The sequence below is a fragment of the Ostrea edulis genome, chromosome 7 (genome assembly GCF_947568905.1).
Source record: "Ostrea edulis chromosome 7, xbOstEdul1.1, whole genome shotgun sequence".
In the NCBI taxonomy this organism is placed as follows: Eukaryota; Metazoa; Mollusca; class Bivalvia; order Ostreida; family Ostreidae; genus Ostrea; species Ostrea edulis.
The window spans coordinates 82,626,483-82,650,249 of NC_079170.1; the positions used below are offsets into that span (position 1 = coordinate 82,626,483).

Sequence of the window (23,767 nt, forward strand, 5' to 3'; positions counted from 1 at the left end):
ACAGGTCAGATGGCATTTGACCCAAACGTAGGTTGTATTGGCAAACTAGATCATTATAGCGACCACAGAATTGGCAAAATGAGGTCTGTGTTTGCCCGACTGTCTATTTTGTATTGATTATAGGAGTTATGAGATTGATCACTGTTGGTTATCTTTGCCTTTCACGAGACTGTTGAAACCCCTGTTAAAGCTGACATGAATTAATAAATATAGTATAATTCTATATGTCCGCCATATTTCTCTGCTAATCCTCCATATTTGTTGGAATTTCTATTGTTATATGTATCAGGGTTCGCATGGTATATAAGGGGACGAGCTTTGCTACGCTTCACTTCACATCAGTGTCTTCGATTTACCTGTGCGGGTAGCTTTGACAGGTAACACGTAAATCTCCGATACTAATTTATAGGACACCAAGAAGAAATGAAATCACGTTTTGAAACACCATGCAGTGCTCAAAATTACAATAAACATATCGTACAGTAGTAAATCATTCTAAATATATATATTTGGATAAATATATATAGAATGCCTTTTCTTTACGCGAACGTGCGTACATTTGCAGTAAATATGTCAAAACTATACAAAAATGCGGAGAAATATTTCATCTTTTATCTATTGATAAAATGGAATAAGCAAAGAGTATACAATCTATACCATTCACAACTACTTCAAGTAAAAGGCAAAGACATAAACACTACTGTACTTATAAAAATGGCATGTATGCTCGCCATGAAAACGCATCGAATGCGGACGACTATTTACCTGGGCCTACTCGTAATATCTGTAAAGGACCGCAGATGTACGTGTACACTTGTCGAAAATACTCTAAGTAGTAGTAAAACTCCCTTTATTTGCATAATCCATGAAACAAAACGATAAACTCCATTTACATTCCAACAGTAAACAACATTGTCCATTGTACAGACTGCGACACACTTAGCCCGTGCCGATCAGCTATCTTCAATCAGGGGAAGTATCAGAGTATAATATTTACCCTGTATTGTGCATGAATCCTTATACCATACGATTTACTGGTCAGAGTATTGCAGATTTATAAATCAGGAAATCATTTAGGTACATAAATTTGCATATACAACATTGTACGAGTGTATGGGATGAGAGAGAGAGAGAGAGAGAGAGAGAGAGAGAGAGAGAGAGAGAACCATTGATCTTGTAATAATCGTGCTCTTATTAAGACAAATGATATCGTAATTCAATAAAAAGTGAACAGTACTAGTAACTCAATATTGCTCTCATTAATTGATAATACAAATTTATGTGATTCATTTAAAGCACGCAATAATTAAAAATTAAACATATTTTTAAATAATGTTATTTTCAATTACTTCATTTTATGTTAATTTGGCGCTTAATAGATCTTATATATCTATGCCATTTTGCGTTATTACATTCTGCGTCGAACTCGACGCAAATTGCACTAATGCAAAATGTAATAATCGAGTTTATCATATTATGCGTCGTTATCAAACATCAAGGGGAGAGGACAAGAGTGTCTGTCACCCACCTTTAATAACAATATCCATTTTTTGTTAGTTTGTAATGCAAATAAAAGATACATTGAGTGACAACCCCTTCCCCACTTACCCCAGCTTGAAAGTTCTGATATAATAGTAGAAGACACACACCACCACCAATTAAGAAAATGAAGATATGAGGCACTCATAGTAGAGGACTCTAACCACCCCATGCGACCCCCAACGATTGAAGAAAATGAAGTGTAAGGGGAAATTATTGAGGTAGTCAAAGTAAAAGACTCTTTAACCCTTCACCCCCACATTAGGACTTTGAACATCGGACAAAACATATTGGTTTGTTTGGGTGTTTTATTTTATTTTATTGCTGTTTTCGTTCATATTTTTTAATTATTATTTTGAATGGCAAGAGATTTTGCCCCCCCCCCCCCCCATGAAAAATTACGATACATGTCTGGTTATTACATGTACATTTTGCTTTGAAGCACATGCGTGTATACTAATTGTATGGTGCATGTAGAATTGCACCCTTTACCAACTTTTCCTTTATTTACAGTGTAAGGAATGGTAAACCAAAATCACAAAACAAAATGCATAAAGACCAAGATATTTTCAAGCGTAGGAACTTCATTCATAAATACATAAATACATGTATTCAGAAAAATAGCATGCATGCATTGCAGGACTATAGCATTTGTATGTTTTAACGTTTCTGTAACATGCCATAATGATTGCTTTGAGGCTTGAGTGTAATTTATTCATAAATATTTTCATTTCGTAGATCTGGCGCAATGGCCATACCGCTGTACGTAGAAATTTCAAATTCAAATGTATTCGATAAGATGTTAGTATGCATAAATCAGTAAAATTCGTGTTGAGGTTTTATTTGATATGATACAATGTCAATATACTGTAATGCATTAGTAGGATATGCAGAAGGCAAGAGTATAAACATTTCCTTTTTTTGATTATCAGTATCAATATCTATATGATCACGAAAAAACATTATATAATTTATATCCGGATTCATTTATACCGATTTAGATATCAATAAAAACAAAGCTGCATAGTTTGGGAGAGGGGTTTCTAATGAGTCTGATGAAATTAAAAGAAGGAACCCAACATTTGCATTCAAACTAGATGTACTTCAAAATGAATTCATTTCTGCTCTGACTGAAAGCATGATTCTAAATTCGGGAGCGAATCTTGCATACAAAATGATTAATAGGGGAACACATAAATTCGAGCTCCTTTGGAATTTAATGAAATGTAGATATGCACCTTTCTTTCAACACGAATTGATATGTTGTTTCAGGCACGAAAACAGGGGGTTGGGGTGGGCAGGAAGGCTGGTCTGCTTTTCCCACTTTTTTTTTGACAATTTACTTTTCCCCCCGTTATTCTAACATACAAAGTCAGTATTTTCTACATGCACATTTCAAACTAATATTCTTTTTTTTTAAAATTTGTAATGAATTCAATTATAAGCATCAACTACTGTAAGTTTCCAATATATTGTCAATCACAAATTTTTAAATAGCTGGAAATTTTTAATACTTGTAAGCTTACATTTATATAAGTGATCAATTTTCTTTCCTTCTGTGAAATGATATCTTATAAATCGAAGTAGGACGGTCTCTCTCTCTCTCTCTCTCTCTCTCTGAATATGGACATACAGAGACCGTAAATAATTATGTGGTTCCAAAAGAGACAACAAAACTATATTTTCGTTTATAAATTTCCTTTCATATGTGTCTTTGTGTAATGAACTGTTTATTATGGATTGCAAATGTAATACACGCATTTGCACATAGATGTATATTTTCGATCATTATTCCCTTATTTGTATATCCAAGTTTGTATATGATCATCGAGAAATTTTGAATTGTGCACGCAATATATCCAACCAGATATTAGATTCCCGATTTCTATGAACTGCAAAACCTCGACCAGACAAGCATTCAATACAGGAAAAATTTTCGACTCTGACATCTCCCCTGATTGAAGACACCCTGTTTGGCACGGGTGAAGTGTGTCGCAGTCTGTATAATGGAATGACAATGTGTTGTAAAGTTCTAACGAGATACAAATGGAGTTTATCATTTTGTTTCGTGGATTTATCAGAATAAAGAGAATCTAATATTTTCGGTAAGTGCACATCTCCGATACCTGTTGAATAGACGCTCGAATTTGATACTTTGTTTGGCGATTATACCTTGTGCATTGCATATTATGCATATGGCATGCACCTTTATTTTGCAAGAATTGATATAAATAATATATTTTATGCTCTTTGCCTATTCCATTCTATCAGTCTGTAATTGGCAAATGATTTATCCGCATTTAATTTATTAGAAAATGCAAATACCTGCATGCACTTGCAAGTATGCAAGAAAAGTTTTTTTTTTTTTTTTGTATTTTTGTCTAACTTATCTAAACTTCCAGAATGTTGCATTAGTATACAATCAATATTTTGTAATTTTGAGCAAAGCATATTGTTTTAAAATGTTATTTTATTTGTTTCTCATTCCCTATATATTACTATCGGAGATGTGCACTGGTCGAGTCCACCTAGAAAAATCACTCAGGTGTGACAATCACATTTGGGGTATATACGGGTAGAATAAATTAGGCTACCTGAGAGAAATATGGCGGATAAGATGAGAAAGGTGTACGTATTTATTAATTCATGTCAGCTTTAACATAAACTTGTTTGTCAGTAGCCTGCCTCAATTTAAAAACTGGTCATACGCAGAACGAGCTCTTGCATATTGAATCAGTGAAGATATTGTAGTATAAGAAGAGAGGAGAAAATATTTGGCTGGACCGGGAATCGAACCCGGGACCCCTGCATTACTAGTCAGGTGCTCTAACCTCCGAGCTATCCAGGCCGATATCCACGGTCCGTATAGCCCTAATTACTACAATATATAAACACTATATGCTGGTGATAATGGATTATTGCTACATAAATATGGGAAGTTGATGATGGAGAAGCTGAAATCATCCAGTTTGTCATAAAGTTGAGTTGTTAGTTTACTGTTAATATCTATTTTCAATAAAATATCTAAGTACGAAGCAGATGTGGAGGACTTTGTAGTGTCTTTCATTTCAAGGTCATAGGGATATATCAAATCGATATATGAATGAAAAGTATTATTGTTAATAAATAAAAGGTCTTCGATATATCTAAATGTCGAGTTGAAGGCCACAGCAAGAGTTTGATCTCTAAGTTCATTTGAGATTAAAACATTTAAAGAAAGAAAAACACTAGAATGTAACTGCTTTCGTAAAATAAATAAAAAATTAAAATCTGGAGATTCTGTGTTTCTAGCTCAGGTCAATTTAAATCTGAAGATTCTGCTCGTCAACATCAGGCCATTACTTTTGAGTTCCAAAGTGAGTGGAAATATCGTTAAAAAGCAGAGGTGAAAACAAACATACACCGATAGAGTAGCAGTAATCCTTCACATTATATAATTAATAATTATCAAAAGTGGGGAAAATTATCTGAGCAAGCCTCTCAGTCCAGACTGTGTATAAACCTCAAGTTCCTACTGCAGATAAAACTCTTGGTACAAACTGGGGAAAACCCTCTCGGTTCAAAGTGGAAAAACCTCTCTGTACAAAATGTGGAAAACCTCTCTGTACAAATTGTGGAAAAACCTCTGTACAAAATATGGAAAACTTCTCAGTGCAAACTGTGGAAAAACCTCTCTGTACAAAATGTGAAAAATTCTCTCTTCAAACTGTGGAAAACCTTTCAACACAAACTGTGAAAAAACTCTCAGTACAAACTGTGGAAAAACCTCTGTACAAACTGTGGAAAAACCTCTCTGTTCAAACTGTGGAAAACCCTCTATGCTCAAACTGTGGAAAAACCCATCTCTTTAAACTTTGGAAAACCTCTTGGTACAAACTGTGGAAAACCTCTCTGTACAAACTGGAAAAATCTCTGGGTACAAACTGTGGAAAAACTTATCCGTTCAAACTGTGAATACCTTTTAGTATAAACCTTGGATAATCCTCTTGATGTGCAGAGTGCATACCTCTTAGTACAACCTGTGGATACAACTTAATACAACCTGTGGATACAACTCTTAGTACAACCTGTGGATACAACTCTTGGTACAACCTGAGGATACAACTCTTAGTACAACCTGAGGATACAGCTCTTAATACAACCTGTGGATAAAACTCTTGGTACAACCTGTGGCTACAACTCCTAGTATAACCTGTGGATACAACTCTTAGTACAACCTGTGGATACAACTCTTAGTACAACCTGTTGTAAAACCTCTCTGTGCAAACCTCTTGGTAATGACTGTTGACAATTATTATAAATGAAATATTGTTTTTATTTCAGCAGTGCGTGCACTCATTGGTATACATTATTACAATCTCAATATATAAATATCATCATTTAAGAATGATCACCTTGGAAAGAAAAACAAATTTAAATAAAATGGAACAGCCTTAAAGCCCGTTAGTGATTTCCATCTGAGCATTTAAAAGTCAGCAGATTCTAATCATTTGATGTCTCACATATAGACACATTCCTTATTACATACTGAATTATGGATAATAAAAAACAACTATTTGTACATCTCTAGGGATATTTCACTTGCAGCTTCACCAACCAAAATACACAGTGAATAAAACTGATAGAAAATACACCAACTGTTTTCTTAAGCGTATCTTGATAAAAACACAGCACCATGATCAAATAAAATAATTAAATCAAGAACATCTGTACTGCTTTAAGTGCTTCACATTTAATGAAATAACAGTCTGATTTCATGATTTTAACCATTAATTGCAGAGCTATAAGGTATCAGTCATTGCTTATAGACTGAGAACATTGATCATACCATAATCATTTTGCAATGTAAAGCAGTGATTGTATATATACAAAATCCAGTACACAAAAACCAAGTATATCACAGAGAAACCCACATATCTATACATCTCTTTAAAACTGTCTTTAGAAGCAAACTCTTAAAAATAAAACATGCAGTGTAAAGAAATAATGGTAAAAATGTCATTATACAACATATGGTGTGTGAGATCATATATAATTACTGATGTGAAACAGTCTTGTTTAACCAAATGCCCTTTTATTTCTCACTGTTGGTTTTGCCACATCACATCTGTCAGCCATTGCTGGTCACATCATTATTGTCTTCCTCCTCGCCATCCATTTATTCTCAGGCATTCCATGGAAAACAAGAGAATGCTCTAATTCTTCCAAAATTTTCCCTGAGCTTACTGTAGATGTGTTTGTGTCCCTGTATCCATGATAACAACAGTTGTATGCTGTTACCATGGCAATGCCCTAATTTGCTTTGACATCAAATGTGGTCTGGCACTGTCTCCAGGGCCTCATTGCTGCTTCTCTGTGGCTGGACATTCTGTGAAAAAAGAAAAATGGTCAGTTGGCAGCATATTTAGCTGTTAATTTACATGATGTCAGGTAGCACATTACACAGTAAATCTCTCTCTCTCTCTCTCTCTCTCTCTCTCTCTCTCTTGTAACTGTTAATTTACATGATGTCATAACAAACATTTCAAGGTACATGTAGGCCCTCTCTGGTTTGCTTCCTCTCTGGTTTGCTTCCTCCTGTAGTAATGGGACCTTTGTTATAAAAGTCATGTTTTAAAAGACCTGCAACTTTCACTTCTAATGCCTCATGCTGGGTCAAGTGATATAGATCTATATGGTCAAGTGACATAGATCTATATGGTCAAGTGATTGATTTTGACAGTTCAGTGAGGACAACTGAGGCATGGTCCAGCGATATCTACAGTTTAACAAGGCCAACTAAGGCATGGTCAAGTTCAATGAGGCCATCTGAAGCATGGTCCATTGATTTTCAATAAGCATGATCAAGTGAAGCCTACATTCAAATGAGACACAGTCAAGACCTAAAAACTTATCACATCTTACTTAACAACTTATCACGTCTTACTTAACAACTTATCACGTCTTACTTAACAACTTATCACGTCTTACTTAACAACTTATCACGTCTTACTGAACAACTTATCACGTCTTACTGAACAACTTATCACGTCTTACTGAACAACTTATCACATCTTACTTAACAACTTTGTCACAAAGAACAAAAAACTTCTCTGTTACAATAGGTTGCAAGAAAACATTCATTACTCTTTGGTTGAACACATCATTCATTTGTTGTTGTTCATGGGCATTAGTAACATGTCCTACATTGGACCCCCCCCCCCCCCCCCCCCATTTACAGATAGTAATAGCATCTCCTTCCTTGGATACCCCCCCCCCCCCCCCCCCCAGGTGAACATGTTTGTTCCCTAGATTTCTCTTTGGGCAGTCTATGCGAAAGACATCGGACCGTACCGATGTGCAGTGCCTCAGGTCCGATGTGTCATTTTTTACACCGGACCGGAATGTCCGATGTCTCAGTATCCGGTTTTAAGCTTTATTATTTTGACGCGGAGTCATTTAAATGTTTGTTATAAGTAAAAAATATCACACAAATCCAAATACGTAAATGAATGTGATTAAACCGCATGGACCGTCTAAAGTATTATGCGGGAGGGATCCCTGGTATAGTATTACTAGTATAATAAATAAGATTCCCTTGGTTTTGCATTTTCACATGTTTCACTTTTTTACATTAGGTTTTTCGGTCTGACAAAATTTGGTTCGGTCCGGTGTGTTCATTGATTACACAGGACAGAATGTCCTGTGTGGTCCAAAAAACTTTCGCATAGACTGTTTGGGTGAACACATAATTTGCTATTTATTATTATTTTATTCATTTATAAAGTGCAAAATTACATATAGTTTCTATGCGCTGTACAATGTTTGTGCTAATAATCAATGATAATATACAGACCCTGAAACGTGCTACTACACCTTAAAAATGAACCGAACCGTTCCGTGCAAGAAACGAACCGTACCGTTCAAGAAACGTACCGTACCGTGCAAAAAACGAACCGTACCGTTCAAGAAACGTACCGTCCCGTTCAAGAAACGAACCGTATCGTTCAAAAAGCGTACCGTACCGTGCAGAAAGCGTGCAGGATAATATTATGCACACCCCGCCCCCAAAAGCGTACCGTACCGTGCAGAAAGCGTGCAATTTATGTCACGTGACCCACTTTTTCAGCCACAGTATATTATTTTCACAATGGCGCCCGATGGGAAAGGAGGTCGTAGACTATCGCTGGCTATTCGAAGCATTATCCTCAAACATCACGAAGCTGGGTTGTCAACTGTGAAAATCACCGAGATGCTTTAAACATCTTTGATATTCTTTTTTTTTTAAAATTACTTTCCGTAAATGTCACATTGTTTCAGTGCATATATGTGTATGTATGTTATCAACAAGTACCCAAGTTTTGACTGAATTATGCATAAAAATTCGTTTTATACTGTGAACTGTTAACAGAAATAGACGTCAGATCACTGCACGGATTTTGCATGCATGCTTCTGCAGCCAGTCCTGTGTACTGTGGATGTATATTTCACTTGCAGACTTTTAAAGAGTGAACCAAGGGGCATTTCGTTGTTTTAACGGAATTTCTGTTTCAATCAATTCTTTTAAATTCAAGGGTGAAGTTAACTACAATACTGTAATAGTACTTACAAGTAGCCTATTTAATTTCTTCATATAATCAGGGACGTCGACGTCCCTGATAATGCTACTACACGTATGGCACAGGGCTTGCCGTAAGAAGATGAAATTGATATTTGTAGCGTTAATGTATTCAATATGTACTTTCCTACGTACAGTGTCTGAATCATATGAGAAATTTCTAGACCGATTAGAAAAATTGTCACGTTCTACACTGTAATATTTTCATTACTTTATTAGCAATAATTTTGACATATCTTTTTCTCTTCTACATTGATAACGACCCATATAGATAGATGTAGATTGGCGGATTTATTATATACACTAATAAACAATTTTTAATTACACCGACAGAGAAATAAATAGATACATACATGTGCAAAAGAATGTAAACAAGTTAAATTGATGCAAAGCATCAAATCGGCTGCAAAAAATTATTCATTTCAGCATTTTCAAGTATTTCAACAATATATAGAAAAGGTATATGAAACATTTTTATTGCAAACTATACACTTGCCTTACTTTTCTGTTAATTTTTTTAAATTCAATTTTCAGTGATCAAAAATAAAGTCAGGGAAATGAAAATCGGACTTCGCGTGATAAAGGATGGGAATATATATGTATTATCATCATTTTATTTGATTCAAAGACAAATGCAACAGATATCTAACATTATTAATTATGAATGACTGAATGCTGACAAAAAAGGACGTACAAACTTCACGTGCAGATATCCTGGATCTTTCATAATGCCGATGATAAATCACAATAAATGTGAAGTGCAGAAAATAATCATTGTGTCATTTGCGACTTTAGTGTATTCAAAACAAAATTCACTTCTTCTTAAAAACTTTTCCAATTTAGGCACTGTAATTTATATCCGGAAACTTAATATGCTTTGTTTTTACACTTATGCACGCCCATGTCGGGGAGCAGTTCATGTAACAACTTTTTATAAAATCGTAAATTAATAAATGTCTGATGAGAAATGAAAAACAAATTGAAACGTAATAACAACCATTAAGACTTAGACTTAAGCAAATTCTAAAAAATTTTATTCATAACTTTTATGTACGTTATCAATATGGAATTATTCCATCGAAGCAATCAAAAATAACGTCTCATTTCCCCATGTGCACATTCTAACACAACCACAAATCCTGCAGCCGATAATCAAAGAGCCGAATAAGACCGATCGAGTGAAAACAAACTATCGAAACGTACAATTTATACGAAGTCAAAGCGTTCAGGCCACGCCCACCTCATTAATAAAACGTTTTTAGCAAACCGTACCGTGCAAGAAGCGAACCATACCGTTCAAGAAGCGTACCGTACTGTGCAAGAAACGAACCGTACCGTTCAAGAAACGAACCGTACCGTTCAGAAAACGAACTGTACCGTTCATAAAGCGTACCGAACCGTACCGTGCAACTGGTGTAGTAGCACGTTTCAGGGTCTGTACCAATAAAAGACCTGCAAGAGCTATAAAGGAAATTATAAAACAATAGAAAGACATTAAATAAAACTTCGTAGTATGATGACAAGGTGGTTAACTTTGACTAAAAAAGATACAACTGGCACACAGGTAATTGCATTCATATAAATAATGGATTAATGTTTATAGGCATCAGAGGGATTTCCTACCTTAGATTTACCCCTGGGTGAACACATCTGTTATTTATAGGCATCAAAGGGATTTCCTAACTTAGATTTCCCCTTAGGTGAACACTTTTGCTATTTATAGATATGAGCAGCATTTCCTACCTTGGGTTTTTCCCTGTGAGTGTTGACAGCTTCGATATTGAGGTTGACAAACTCCACCCTACAACCATAGGCTACTGGTGTCAGTTTGATGACTGTGTGCAAGGGAACCTTCAGATAAGCCAGGTCTTCTACAATGAATGAGAACTGCTAAATCATTTACTAAGTAGCTAAAATTAGTATTTAATTCAATATTGATTAAAATATATACCGGTATCTAAAAATTAACAGAATCTCCTTACACAATATCTAAATTAAATCAAAATTTCAGTCATTTTGGAATACCATATCATGTTGCATATAAGGCTAGCGTCTGTTGCTATGCAAGACCTCAAAATTCAACACATTCTAAATCTAGGAGAAAACTGCACAATGTACTTCTCAAATTACTTTCGTCATAAAGGAAAGTAGGGAAAAAAAACAAAGAAAAAAAACAACAACAAATGGTGTCATGGTGAAAGTAATGAGAAAATAATCAAAGAACTGAAAGTGATGACAGCTAAAAGGCTGCACTAACATCTCTTGTACTGGATTATTGCAATCCACAATGACTAAAATAAACTACATAATTAAAAAATGTTAATTCTAGTATTATTATCACCATCCATAGTCAGTAAGCAATGTCAATTTCACTTCCATCAACTTTTACAGGTCTTGACATTATTTTCACTTTGAGAAAACAAAACCAATAAACAAACAATACACAGTAAACATGGCTACCATCTTTAGCTCAATCCATTTCTAAAATCATCATTCACTGAAATCTGTCATGATTTTAACAGCGGGGGCCACAAAGAGGAGAATCTGAGTGAAATGAAGACAATACAAAATCCTGATGTTCTTAAACGTTACAGAGATCATGACTTATTAAATAGTGCTGCATAACCTTGCTACGAGATCTTCTCCAATTCTGTTGTAAAAGAACAATAATTTGTGTGAGAGGCATTCAGAAAACACGATCACATGAAACACATCAAGGATAAATTTGTAGAACTTCGGTTAAAAATGGAAAGAAACAACCATGAATTCAAAGATATCAAGATCAGAAATAAAGTAGATGTCAGTTAGCTCACTGTTTCTGTTAGTGTGACAATAAGATATCAAGTATATTGTTAATGAAGTCCGACGACAAGTATTAGTGTCCATTAAATTATCATAACTTATGTTAACCATAAATCAAGGTTATCATTATTGAAAGTGAAGTGCCCCCCCCCCCCCCCCCCCCCCCCCCCCCCCCCCCCCATCTTTTCATCCTATCACTCTGCATAAGTTTAATCAAACTATCATCAAACTACATGCAACAACAGCAATCATTCATTTTGATAAATACTTGAGAGAAATGTGAGAGGCTGTTGGTTGATTGTATATTATTTAATGTCTCACTCAAGAATCTTTCACTCATAGAGACGTCACCATTGCGGGTAAAGGGCTGCAAAATTTAGGCCTATGTTTGGTATTTACGGCCTTTGAGCATAGAGAGATCTTCATTGTGTCACACCTGCTGTGACAAAGGGCCCAGGTTTTGCGATCTCATCCGAAGGACTGCCCCATTTAGTCACCTCTTATGACAAAGGAGGTGTACTGAGGATCAATTCTAACCTGGATCCCCAGGGACCAAAAACATCCTTAAAAAGATAATTTCCAACAAGAATTGTCTGTGACTGTACACTTAGTCTGATAAACACAACGACAGGTTAATCCTACACTTATTTATCACCTTTCAATGTCACCCTATATCTCAAAGCTAACACGTCAACTCTCTAATGTATAAAACTGAGAAAGCAAGTTACAATGAAAAACACAACATATTGATGTTAACAGACAGACTAACGAACAAAGGCTGTAAGCTTTTCAACTGCATGTTCTTGTGTCATGATTTAGAGCAAGCAAACAAGTTAACGAGTGAGCAACAAGTGTAAAAAGAAAGTGATGCTATGATTGTTGCTATAGCATTGTCAGTTCCTACAGGTAATACCATTTTCTACCTGGGTTTTAACAGGTGTATGTTTTCACACTCGCAACCCCGTCCAGACATTCTCATTTTGACCACTGCCTCGCTGGGAACCGGCACGTGTGGGATTTCATCTAGAAATTAGAAATTTATTGTCCCCAAAAATGAAACAGCTATACATGCACAGACATGATACACACCGCAGACTAGATCTGATTCAGATAGTCACCACATAACACCGCGGACTAGATCTGATTCAGATAGTCACCACATAACACCGCAGACTAGATCTGATTCAGATACAGCCATCCATAACACTGCAGACTAGATCTGATTCAGATAGTCACCACATAACACCGCGGACTAGATCTGATTCAGATAGTCACCACATAACACCGCGGACTAGATCTGATTCAGATAGTCACCACATAACACCGCAGACTAGATCTGATTCAGATACAGCCATCCATGACACCGCAGACTAGATCTGATTCAGATACAGCCATCCATAACACCGCTGACTAGATCTGATTCAGATACAGCCATCCATAACACCGCAGACTAGATCTGATTCAGATAGTCACCACATAACACCGCAGACTAGATCTGATTCAGAAATAGTCACCACATAACACCATGGACTAGATCTGATTCAGAAATAGTCACCACAAAACACCACAGACTATATCTGATTCAGAAATAGTCACCACAAAACACCGCAGACTAGATCTGATTCAGATAGAGTGTACAGTCACCACAAAACACCGCAGGCTAGATCTGATTCAGAAATAGTCACCAAATTACCACTTGTATGTTGCTTGCAATTCAACATGTTCTAAAAGGTGTATGATATAAAGAGAGAAAAAAGCTATCATTTACTTACTTCTCAAGTTTTGATACATTAAGATTTTATACTGTTGATTAAATAAATGTGACTGTTTAAGCTCTGACAATATGTGGCAGACATCTAGTTTGGACAATATATGTTAAAGCCACCCAATCATTTCCCATGAACATCTTTGGACCATCATCATAATCATCATGTCTGATTTTGAATGGAATGTTGCAAGAGGAAATAAAAATATGTGTAAAACAAATAAGATTTTTGCACACTACTTTCACATTGAAATCATGAATTCGATCTGCTGCTTGAAATCAGCTTTCGTTTGCATGTTGTGATATACATGTCTATATATATAATTCATGAATTTATTCCACACTCGAGTAAGTTTTTTTATCTACATACACATATGTAACATACATTGTACATTTTTATTTAAGGATTTTAAACTAACTACGGAAAAGCATTTCGAGATACTAAGAAAACTTCAGTGTAAAGTTAAAAAGAAACGTGTATAAGCCAATAAATAAAGCATGCGGCAGATTCTAACACAGAATTCTTTAAGCTTTTGTTTAAGCTGAGGACGTCTTGTTGAAGTGTGAAACATACACCACTAATGTAACCAGTACAACACTTCATCTGATTCTCAATCTCTACTGCATCCAGTGAAACTGCAGGAATTATGAGCATGATGTAAAAGAAAATGTTTTAAAAACTGAACAAACAGATGACTACAAAGCTGTAAAGCTAGCCATAAATAATGTAATCAGCATGCAATAAAGTTGTTCAATAAGCACTGCTCACCAGATCAGACATGATACATGTAGGTAGAAATGTTGTCATTTGTATCTATACCTAATCTTGTATTTCAGTTTGTTTATTTTGGCATTTCACCACAACAGGGATACAAAACAAATACTGTATTTGTGGCCATTTCATATAGGACAAGTAATATTAATAATAAGATTTTAATGGGCACATTTTAATATCACCCCCCCCCCCCTCCTCAAGAGAGGAAAGAACTTTCAGAAGTTTAATTTGGCCCCTCAAAAATGTGAATATTCTTGTGAAATCTTCCAAGTTTTCAAATGCAATGTACCATTATCATTTTTTTTATAACGTGTGACAAAACGGATATCATTAACAATTGATTTCACACCATTTATTTGTTTCTTTTACATGTCTTTGAGAATTTTATCACTCGTACAGAGATGTCACCATTTGTAAGTGAAGCTCTACAGATTTGAACCCTGTGTATGGTGCTCAGTTAGAATCTTCACTGCTGCGATGGTCAACACCAGGCATAGGTACTTCACCATTAGCTGGCGACAATTTACCTGTCAAGGACCTGAAGCCGGTGTTTTGATACAGCGGGGAATGCACAAAACACTGTATATACAGTAACTAAGTGGTAGAATGTTCGCTTTGTAACAGGAAGGCCATGAGTTTGAGCTCCAGTCGTGCTATGGGTGCCTCAAACTTAAGACGTTAACATAGGTAGTGATTGCTCCTTTGTCAAACAGTTTGCATTTAGAAGTGAGAATCACTGATCTTGCAGATATGACCTTATAAATGGAGGTCCTGTGTCGCGGCAGGCGTTGCCACGATAAAGAACCCTCACTGTTACAGCCCTGAGTGAGCGCTAAGCATAGGTCTAAATTTGAGGTACTTCACCTACAGCTGGTGACGTCTCAATATGAGTGAAAAATTCTCAACAAGACGTAAAACAATAAATCAATCATCATAATTATGAAATGTGAAAATAACGAACAGTGATTAATCTCATAACTCCTATAAGCAATACAAAATATAGAGTTGGACAAACACCAACCACTGGATATTCCATATTATACACAAAATTTATGATGTAGACAATAAAAAATTATACACAAATACGGTGGTCAGTGAAGACTACACACAATTCTAAAAATAGACTAAACATTACACGTCAATTATCATGCGATTCAACACCCCAAAGCCCCCTTCCCCTAAAGAAAAAAATCCCCAAATTAAAAACCCGGCGCGCGCGCGCCAGCAGTAAAGGGCTCGGGTCGGTTCTAAATTTTTTTACTTCAGGTTCGGGTATTTCAGTTCGGGTCTATATAACTATTTTTGGAATCTAATATACAGTTAAAATCAAAAACCTTTATAATGTATATAGTCACAATAATTACTCGGGGACGTGGACTGAGGTTAAGACTCGATATCCATGGTACTAGAAACAACATTGTCACTTCTACTCGTTTTCATTCATGCTTTCAATGTTTTGTCATTGACGATGTTGCTCCTGTGGCGTATTTTCAATGCGTCTGACATATCTTACATGTACTGTCATTATTTACAGTTACAATGCCATCATTTAACAATTGATCAAAATACAGGCACCTTTGAGGATTTTGGCGACATAATGATTCTATTTGAAAAACCAAACCCAAACCGAAATACAGAAAACTGGAACCGAACACGACCCAAACAACACGACCCGCGGTTTTCAGTTATTTCGGGTACCCGTTGCAGCCCTACAGCAGTATTACACTAGACATAAATCCTATCACTGATTGAAGTCCTGACAAAATCAGGACATCATTGAGATTGGGATGGATTGTATTACATTTAGTAAGATTGACAAGAATCATATTATCATAAATTCTGGTAAAACTGGCTTTTCCCCTGCTGCTCTTATAACAAGCCACTACAACAGAAGTGGGCATTGATATACCATAATATTCAATTTTACACTAATACAAAGGGATACAATTGTCTGGCAGTTTTGAATCATAGGAAGAAATGCAAGTTGTCCCATATCTAAATCATAATGCAATATCTGTATAAATTTGACATAGAATTAAATAGAAAAGATAATTATTCATACTGAATGATTATGGAAACATTTTTATCCTGCTGCAGAACAGCCATGGTGAAAGGAAATGTATATTGATCAACAGAAAACTAATTCATTTAGACTTCAGACGTGACCAAAGATAATGAAATCAGGTCTACCAGTGGAACTGCTAAAGCTACAACTGTCACAGGGAACCTCCAAACTGCCACAAATACCGCCACGGAACCTCCAACTGGTTCTGATCAATGACCTTGACCTTATGCCAAATAATTTGGCTCAAGGTGAAGACACACCCTTTTGCCATAAGTGTAACTTAATATGTACATGTACTCAATTCTTAGAATCAACTGCATCTCTAAAACCTGAAATTTGGGGATAGGGGGTTGAGTAGGTAGGTAGATCAAAGCATAACATTATGCATAGTCCAAACTTTTATAAAGCAAAAGTTGTAGGGAAATGCATGCAGACTTTCAAACCATGCATTAGTTTTTCAATGGTAGAGAAAATGACCAGTGGCTTTTCACAAAAAAAATCTTAACGGCTTTATTCAAAATTGAAAAACACTGCAACTTCTTTACAGTTCATCTCTTGGATATGATTGATTGTGTATTGTTTAACGTCCCACCCGAGAATCTTTCACTCATATGGAGATGTCACCATTGCTGGGGAATGGCTGCAAATTTAGGACTATGTTTGGTGCTCATGCACGGCCTTTGAGCAGGAAAGGTTCTTTATCGTGCCACATTTGCTGTGACATGGGGCCTTGGTTTTTGCAATCTCTTCTGAATGACCATAGGAGTGTTAGATAATCTAATACTATGGGGAAAAAAAGCTTATAGATTGATTTTTAGCAGCAAATGTTTACAGAATCAGAAATTATATTTCACATAGTAATTAGGCCGACATCTGTCATGAAAAAAAAAATAACAAGAGGTACTGTGAGCAATGCTCACTAAGAATACCCCCCGCTTACCCCAATCTCCCAAAGGGTGTTGGTAATAGATATAAACTACCTCTTTTCTGAGTGTAAAAAACAAATGGCATGACAAACCGAACCATATTGCTACTTCGATGTCCAGTGCGCGTGACCTTTGACCTTTTGACCCCAAAATCGATAGGGAACATCTTCATCCCATGGGTAGTCCATATGTATGATATGGTGACTGTAGGTGGAAAGGATAACGCTTTAGAGCCCGGAAACCATATTGCTACTTCGATGTCCAGTGCATGTGACCTTTTGACCCCAAAATCAATAGGGAACATCTTCATCCCATGGGTAGTCCATATGTATGATATGGTGACTAGGTGGAAAGGATAACGTTTTAGAGCCCGGAAACCATATTGCTACTTCGATGTCCAGTGCGCTTGACCTTTGACCTTTTGACCCCAAAATCGATAGGGAACATCTTCATCCCATGGGTAGCCCATATATATGATATGGTGATGGTAGGTGGAAAGGATAATGCTTTAGAGCCCGGAAACCATTGCTTCTACAGACGGACGGACAGATGGACAACCCGATTCCAGTGTAACCCCCCCACAACTTGTTGCGGGGGGCATAATAACATAATTTCCCAATCCTAAATACAGTACTTTCCCCTCCTTTATACCTTCCGTATAGAACACACTGAATGCCTCAACTCAGTGGCTCTGCATTCAAGTTACTGCTAGAGCTCCTAATGGAGAAATTCCAGTCGAGTTTGTGGGACTACAGACAATGATGTTTGCGATTAGAGAGTTTGTGGGACTACAGATAATGTTTGGGATTACAGAGTTTGTGGGACTGTCAGATAACGATGTTTGGGATTTCAGAGTATGTGGGACTGTCATATAATGATATTTGGGATTTCAGAGTTTGTGGGACTATCAGAATTAATAATGTTTGGGATTTCAGAGTTTGTGGGACTGTCAGATAATGATGTTTGGGATTACAGAGTTTGTGGGATTACAGATAATGATGTTTGGGATTACAGAGTTTGTGGGACTGTCAGATAATGATGTTTGGGATTACAGAGTTTGTGGAACTGTCAGATAATGATGTTTGGGATTACAGAGTTTGTGGAACTGTCAGATAATGATGTTTGGGATTAGAGTTTGTGGGACTGTCAGATAATGATGTTTGGGATTACAGAGTTTGTGGGACTATCAAAATTAATAATGTTTGGGATTACAGAGTTTGTGGAACTGTCAGATAATGATGTTTGGGATTAGAGTTTGTGGGACTGTCAGATAATGATGTTTGGGATTACAGAGTTAGTGGAACTGTCAGATAATGATGTTTGGGATTAGAGTTTGTGGGACTGTCAGATAATGATGTTTGGGATTACAGAGTTTGTGGGACTGTCAGACAATGTTTGGGATTACAGAGCCAGGGTGAGATAGTGACTAGGTATGAGGTATGATAAGGTAACAGAGGACTAACAAAGTCAGACAGGTGTGTGTTTTACCTGAGGACTTATCAGACAGGTGTGTGTTTTACCTGAGGACTTGTCAGACAGGTGTGTGTATTACCTGAGGACTTGTCAGACAGGTGTGTGTTTTACCTGAGGATTTGTCCTGGAAGTAGGCCAATAAACAGCGAGCCACGGCCTGATGACAGATCACCAATACATTCTCTTGTCTCTCCAGCTCCTGAAAGACGTCAACGCAGCGATTAGACGAGAATGGCACCAAGAGAAAAAATGTTCTATCGAGTTGTATACAGAAAAAAAAAAGTTCTGTCAAAATCCCACTTTAGTCCTTACAATTGTGCATTAAGTATATTTTATTACTTTTCTCTGTAAATTTTCTATTTTTAAAGTTATTTAAGAATCAATTACTGTAAATGTACATTTTTACGCAAACTATTTACTTTCGCCAAGTCTACAGGCACATAAAATACATTTAATTTCCTACCAGTGGACTTTAAGTGTGTAAGTTAATTTCATGTAAGCCACATGCATTCATACCAATTGACAAAATCAAAAACTGGATTCCAATTCCAATTTTTTTTTTAAATATTTGTATTATTTACCATTATCACTGGTTCAAGTCGAGCAACCAAATCTTGGTAAGACTGAAAAAATAAAAAATAAAAATGATAAACCATTGGAATTGAAACATTATGGTTCGATACTAAAATGCAGGTCCTCTAGTCCAAGGCTAGTGAAATGAAAGCTGAATCAGAGTATCAAAAACTCTGGAAAGTCCAGCGGACTAGTCGAAATCATAAGAATATATTATTCTAAAGAGTTCAAAGTTTCCAGCAACTTTCTTGGTGAAGTTATTCTACCTGCAGGGTGTTTAAACTTGGCACTTGTCTATGCAACAAATGCCAGTAAAAGTTCCAGTGGGCTCACAAAATCCAATATCTTAATGCTTGCCCACATGGGGAATAAACTTTGCAACAATTTGGCTGGGTTTGATGTTAAAAAAAATAATGTATGTCAGGTGCTTGAATGGAAAATCACTTTTGTGTCATTGTAGAGTATTGGATGAACAACACAATAAAATTGAAAGCAGAAATGACGGCATGTGAAATATTCCAGACAGTAAAACAATAGTGTTTTTGTAATGTAAATGAAATAAAGTAGTAATCAAAATTGTGTAAATTCCTAAGGTGGATCATTTTTATTTGATGAACCCTTCAAAATACCATGAATAGAAAAACCCCACCATCTATTTATTACATATGAAACATGATTGCTAGTATGCATTGAATACCTTAACAGACAATTAAGGCAATCATTCTGGAATTCACCATCATTACTAGCAGCTATAATTGTGAGAAAAAAAAGAAATCAATTTTGAATTCCCCGCTCAAATCATGGGAACAATCTTGGGAATTCTGATTTTCAAGAAAAGCAACACCTCTTCAAAGCTCCTAAAAAAAGAAATTGTTCTAAACTTTGTCAACAGCCATGTGATCTTTTTGAAGAATTAATTCTAACTAATGAATATGTGATGTGACATGTCAAACATTTAGAAATTTTGATCGCGAAAATGCTACTGCACCAGTGGTTTAAGGATGCTAACCATTGCATAGTAATAGCAGCTATAATGAACACACTCATATTAGAACATTTTTACTTTTACTCGGTGAAATACAGTTATAGCGAAGGCACTTATAGTAAGTAATCGCTTAAAACAATTGTGTTCTACGTGTCCCTGCCGCTTCAATGTATTTTATTACAATAGTTATTCTCGTAAAGAAATTGAAAATGCAAGCACTTACATGCGACAGAGAGATGTTAAAATTTAGTGAGGCATACTTTTACTTTAAAACCATGATTTTTTGTTCTGAGACAATGAAGAGTTACCTCTCCCCCTGGGTATCGGTAGTGAAATTTATCCTGGTCTCTCATTGCGAACTCTTTCGGGTGCTTGGACTGGATTTCCTCATAAGTCATGCCTTCACAAATACCCTGCAGAAGAACGAGAAACAGTACATTTATTTGGATGGCATAGTTTATTTTTAACAGTCAACTGAACGGTCACCATATAGCTGTAACAGGAGGGGAGGAAACGCAACAGACCCGCCCACCGACAATTAAGCCCGTCTGCAACAGACCCGCCCACTGACAATTAAGCCCGTCTGCAACAGACCTGCCTACCGACAATTAAGCCCGTCTGCAACAGACCTGCCCACCGACAATTAAACCCGTCTGCAACAGACCCGCCCACCGACAATTAAGCCCGTCTGCAACAGACCCGCCCACCGACAATTAAGCCCGTCTGCAACAGACCCGCCCACCAACAATTAAGCCCGTCTGACCGCCACATATGACAATTCATTTGAAGAAGGTACACCCAACTGATTTGTTACATATTTTCATAAAAAAAAAAAACCCAGTAAGATTTATCTTTGCTAATGTCTCACACACGTGGTGACCCCTAAAATGTCAGGTTGATCCTTGAAATGCCATTGGTTGGCTCTTGAAATGTCACAGAGAAGCTACTAGCCACTGAAATGTCATAGAATGGCCCATGAAAATCCCCCCTCCCATCTCCACCTCCAGCATTGAAATCTCTTGGGCTGCCCTTGAAATATTATAGGGTTGCCCTTGAAATGTCATGGAGAAGCTACTGAAATGTCATAAGGTAGCCCATGAAAGTCCCTCCCCAGCATTGAAATCTCCTGGGTTGCCCTTGAAATGTTATAGGGTAGCCCATGAAAATCCCCCCTCCCATCTCCACCTCCTGCATTGAAATCTCCTGGGTTGCCCTTGAAATGTTATAGGGTTGCCTATTAAATGTCCTGGGGTGTTTCCGGTATTGTCTTGCAATGGACCCTGTAAGAATGCTAAATATGTAACTTACTGCGTCAATTTCATTTAAAGCTTTCCAGTGCTCTACAGGGGCGTCCACATGTCGGGCTGTGGCCTTGGTACGCTGTAGTTCGCTTGTCCACACCTTTAGATTCGCTATCTTTTCTTTCTCTAAGTATTCCCCTAAGGCAAAGGCGTACTGCAAATGAACACATAACACATCAACATTCACTGAATTACAAATACACTAATAAATGTGAAGAGATGCTGTACATCAACTTTCCTCAGCAAGAGACAAACAACTACATTTATTCCCCAACTGAAAATGGGAAACTACTTTCAATGAATATTTTCTGAGTGAGTTAAAATCTATGACGCATTATAGAAGCGTTTGCTTTCAGACTAAAAAGGTGCCATGCAAATCAGCAACCAGAAAGACCGAATCTCACAACGACAGTTCTCGCATGTGAATGAAAGTTAATTCTAGTAAAAGTGTTGTTACTGCCGTGTTTTCAGTAGTCTTTTAAAAGATCTTAAATTTAATATTTTCAGTAGATCTCGAGTTCGAGTGATTCGTACCTCCTCTCCGCGAGGTGACAATGCGCTGTCTCCTCCAATTCTTCCTTCTAAGTTCATACAAGATTCTCCATGCTGAAATTAGAAACAAAAGTTAGGTAATCATGTCCTACTGGGTACTCCAGTTCTTCTCTACAAAATCACACGATAAAAGAAATCCCAAAAATCACACGATAAAAGAAATCCCAAATCTCCCAGCACGTTTGTCATGTATCACACATAGAACTACAGAACCCATGCCTGGCTCTGATTTCCACGATGTTCTATAATACTGCAGTGAAAATAATAACATCTCGGTTGCACCTGTAGATATTGATAATTGTTTTATTTGTAAATACATGTTCTTGGCACAATGATTTTGACTACGGATAACTCCGTTTACCTGATCAGGATATAGGGCTCACGGCGGGTGTGACCGGTCGACAGGGGATGATTACTCCTCCTAGGCACCTGATCCTACCTCTGGTGTGTCCAGGGGTTCGTGTTTGCCCAACTATCTATTTTGTATTGCTTATAGGAGTTATGAAATTGATCACTGTTCATTATCTTCACCTTTCATGTATTAGATATAAAAAAGATCTAGACCAAATACATGTAAATAGTACCCACAGGCAATTGTATCGCTTGGGTTTGAATTTACTGTTAAAGTACTCTTTAATAGTAAATTCGAACCCAAGCGATATAATCATGATAATTGCCTGTGATTGTAGCTATCACATTTTATAAAGTTCTAGACCCTAGATTTGTAGCTCTTTGGAGCTATTCTAAAATACAACATAGCTATTACATTTTACTTCTATAGAAAGGAGAAGGTATAACAAACATATATCACTGATTTACATACACATAAATACTAGCTGCAATAATGTAGCCCTCTCCGATTCTTTTTCACTCTGTCATTTTCAGGAGGGCTACATTATTGCAGCTAATAAATAATCTCAGACTGAAATTTCACCCACAAGACCTGAGGCAGATACTGGGCATTCAGATGAATTATCACTTCTCTCAGATATGATGAAATACAGAACCTTGGTTTTTTTTATCACATTTTTTTTTTGAAACTATAAAATTTTGCTCTTGCCTAATCAACAGGGGCCCTAAAAATAAGTCATATTCTTACCCTTGTTAAGTATATAGTCCTTGGTAATACATGAATATTCATGAGATAATATACAACTCGACTTTGTAGATGACCTGAAAAGGAGAAGAAATCACGTCAATAATGAGTAATGGCTCCCATCTACATTCTACAATGTTGTTACATACTTACTGCTGTAAAAGTTAATATAATTATTTTAGCATAATCAAATTTAGCACTTTCTCTAACATAAACATTTACCAGCGGAGTTATAAATCAGCAGAGATTTATTACACACTACAGTGAAACCTAATTTCTGTGGAAACGAGGGGGTTATTTATATTTGGTCTTTTCTTT

General features: G+C 36.5%; 1 protein-coding gene across 18 annotated transcripts in view; it reads right to left on the bottom strand.

The window, feature by feature from the left end:
• Positions 1-5,833: 5,833 nt before the first annotated feature.
• Positions 5,834-23,767, bottom strand: part of LOC125654772 (6-phosphofructo-2-kinase/fructose-2,6-bisphosphatase 4-like) — a 39,494-nt gene continuing 21,560 nt past the window's right edge. For 9 of the 18 annotated variants that reach the window (XM_048884817.2, XM_048884816.2, XM_048884813.2 and 6 more), the window contains exons 7-14: positions 23,453-23,526; positions 22,336-22,407; positions 21,809-21,955; positions 20,809-20,913; positions 19,524-19,565; positions 19,054-19,141; positions 10,880-11,007; positions 5,834-6,907 (exon numbers count right to left, since the gene is read on the bottom strand). In XM_048884817.2, the coding sequence (XP_048740774.1) occupies positions 6,848-6,907; positions 10,880-11,007; positions 19,054-19,141; positions 19,524-19,565; positions 20,809-20,913; positions 21,809-21,955; positions 22,336-22,407; positions 23,453-23,526 (716 nt within the window). In that variant the 3' untranslated portion in view covers positions 5,834-6,847. Of the gene's footprint in view, positions 6,908-8,127; positions 10,598-10,879; positions 11,008-12,861; positions 12,962-19,053; positions 19,142-19,523; positions 19,566-20,808; positions 20,914-21,808; positions 21,956-22,335; positions 22,408-23,452; positions 23,527-23,767 lie in introns of those variants that run through there. The other 9 variants (XM_056145513.1, XM_056145512.1, XM_048884815.2 and 6 more) reach the window with 4 other exon arrangements.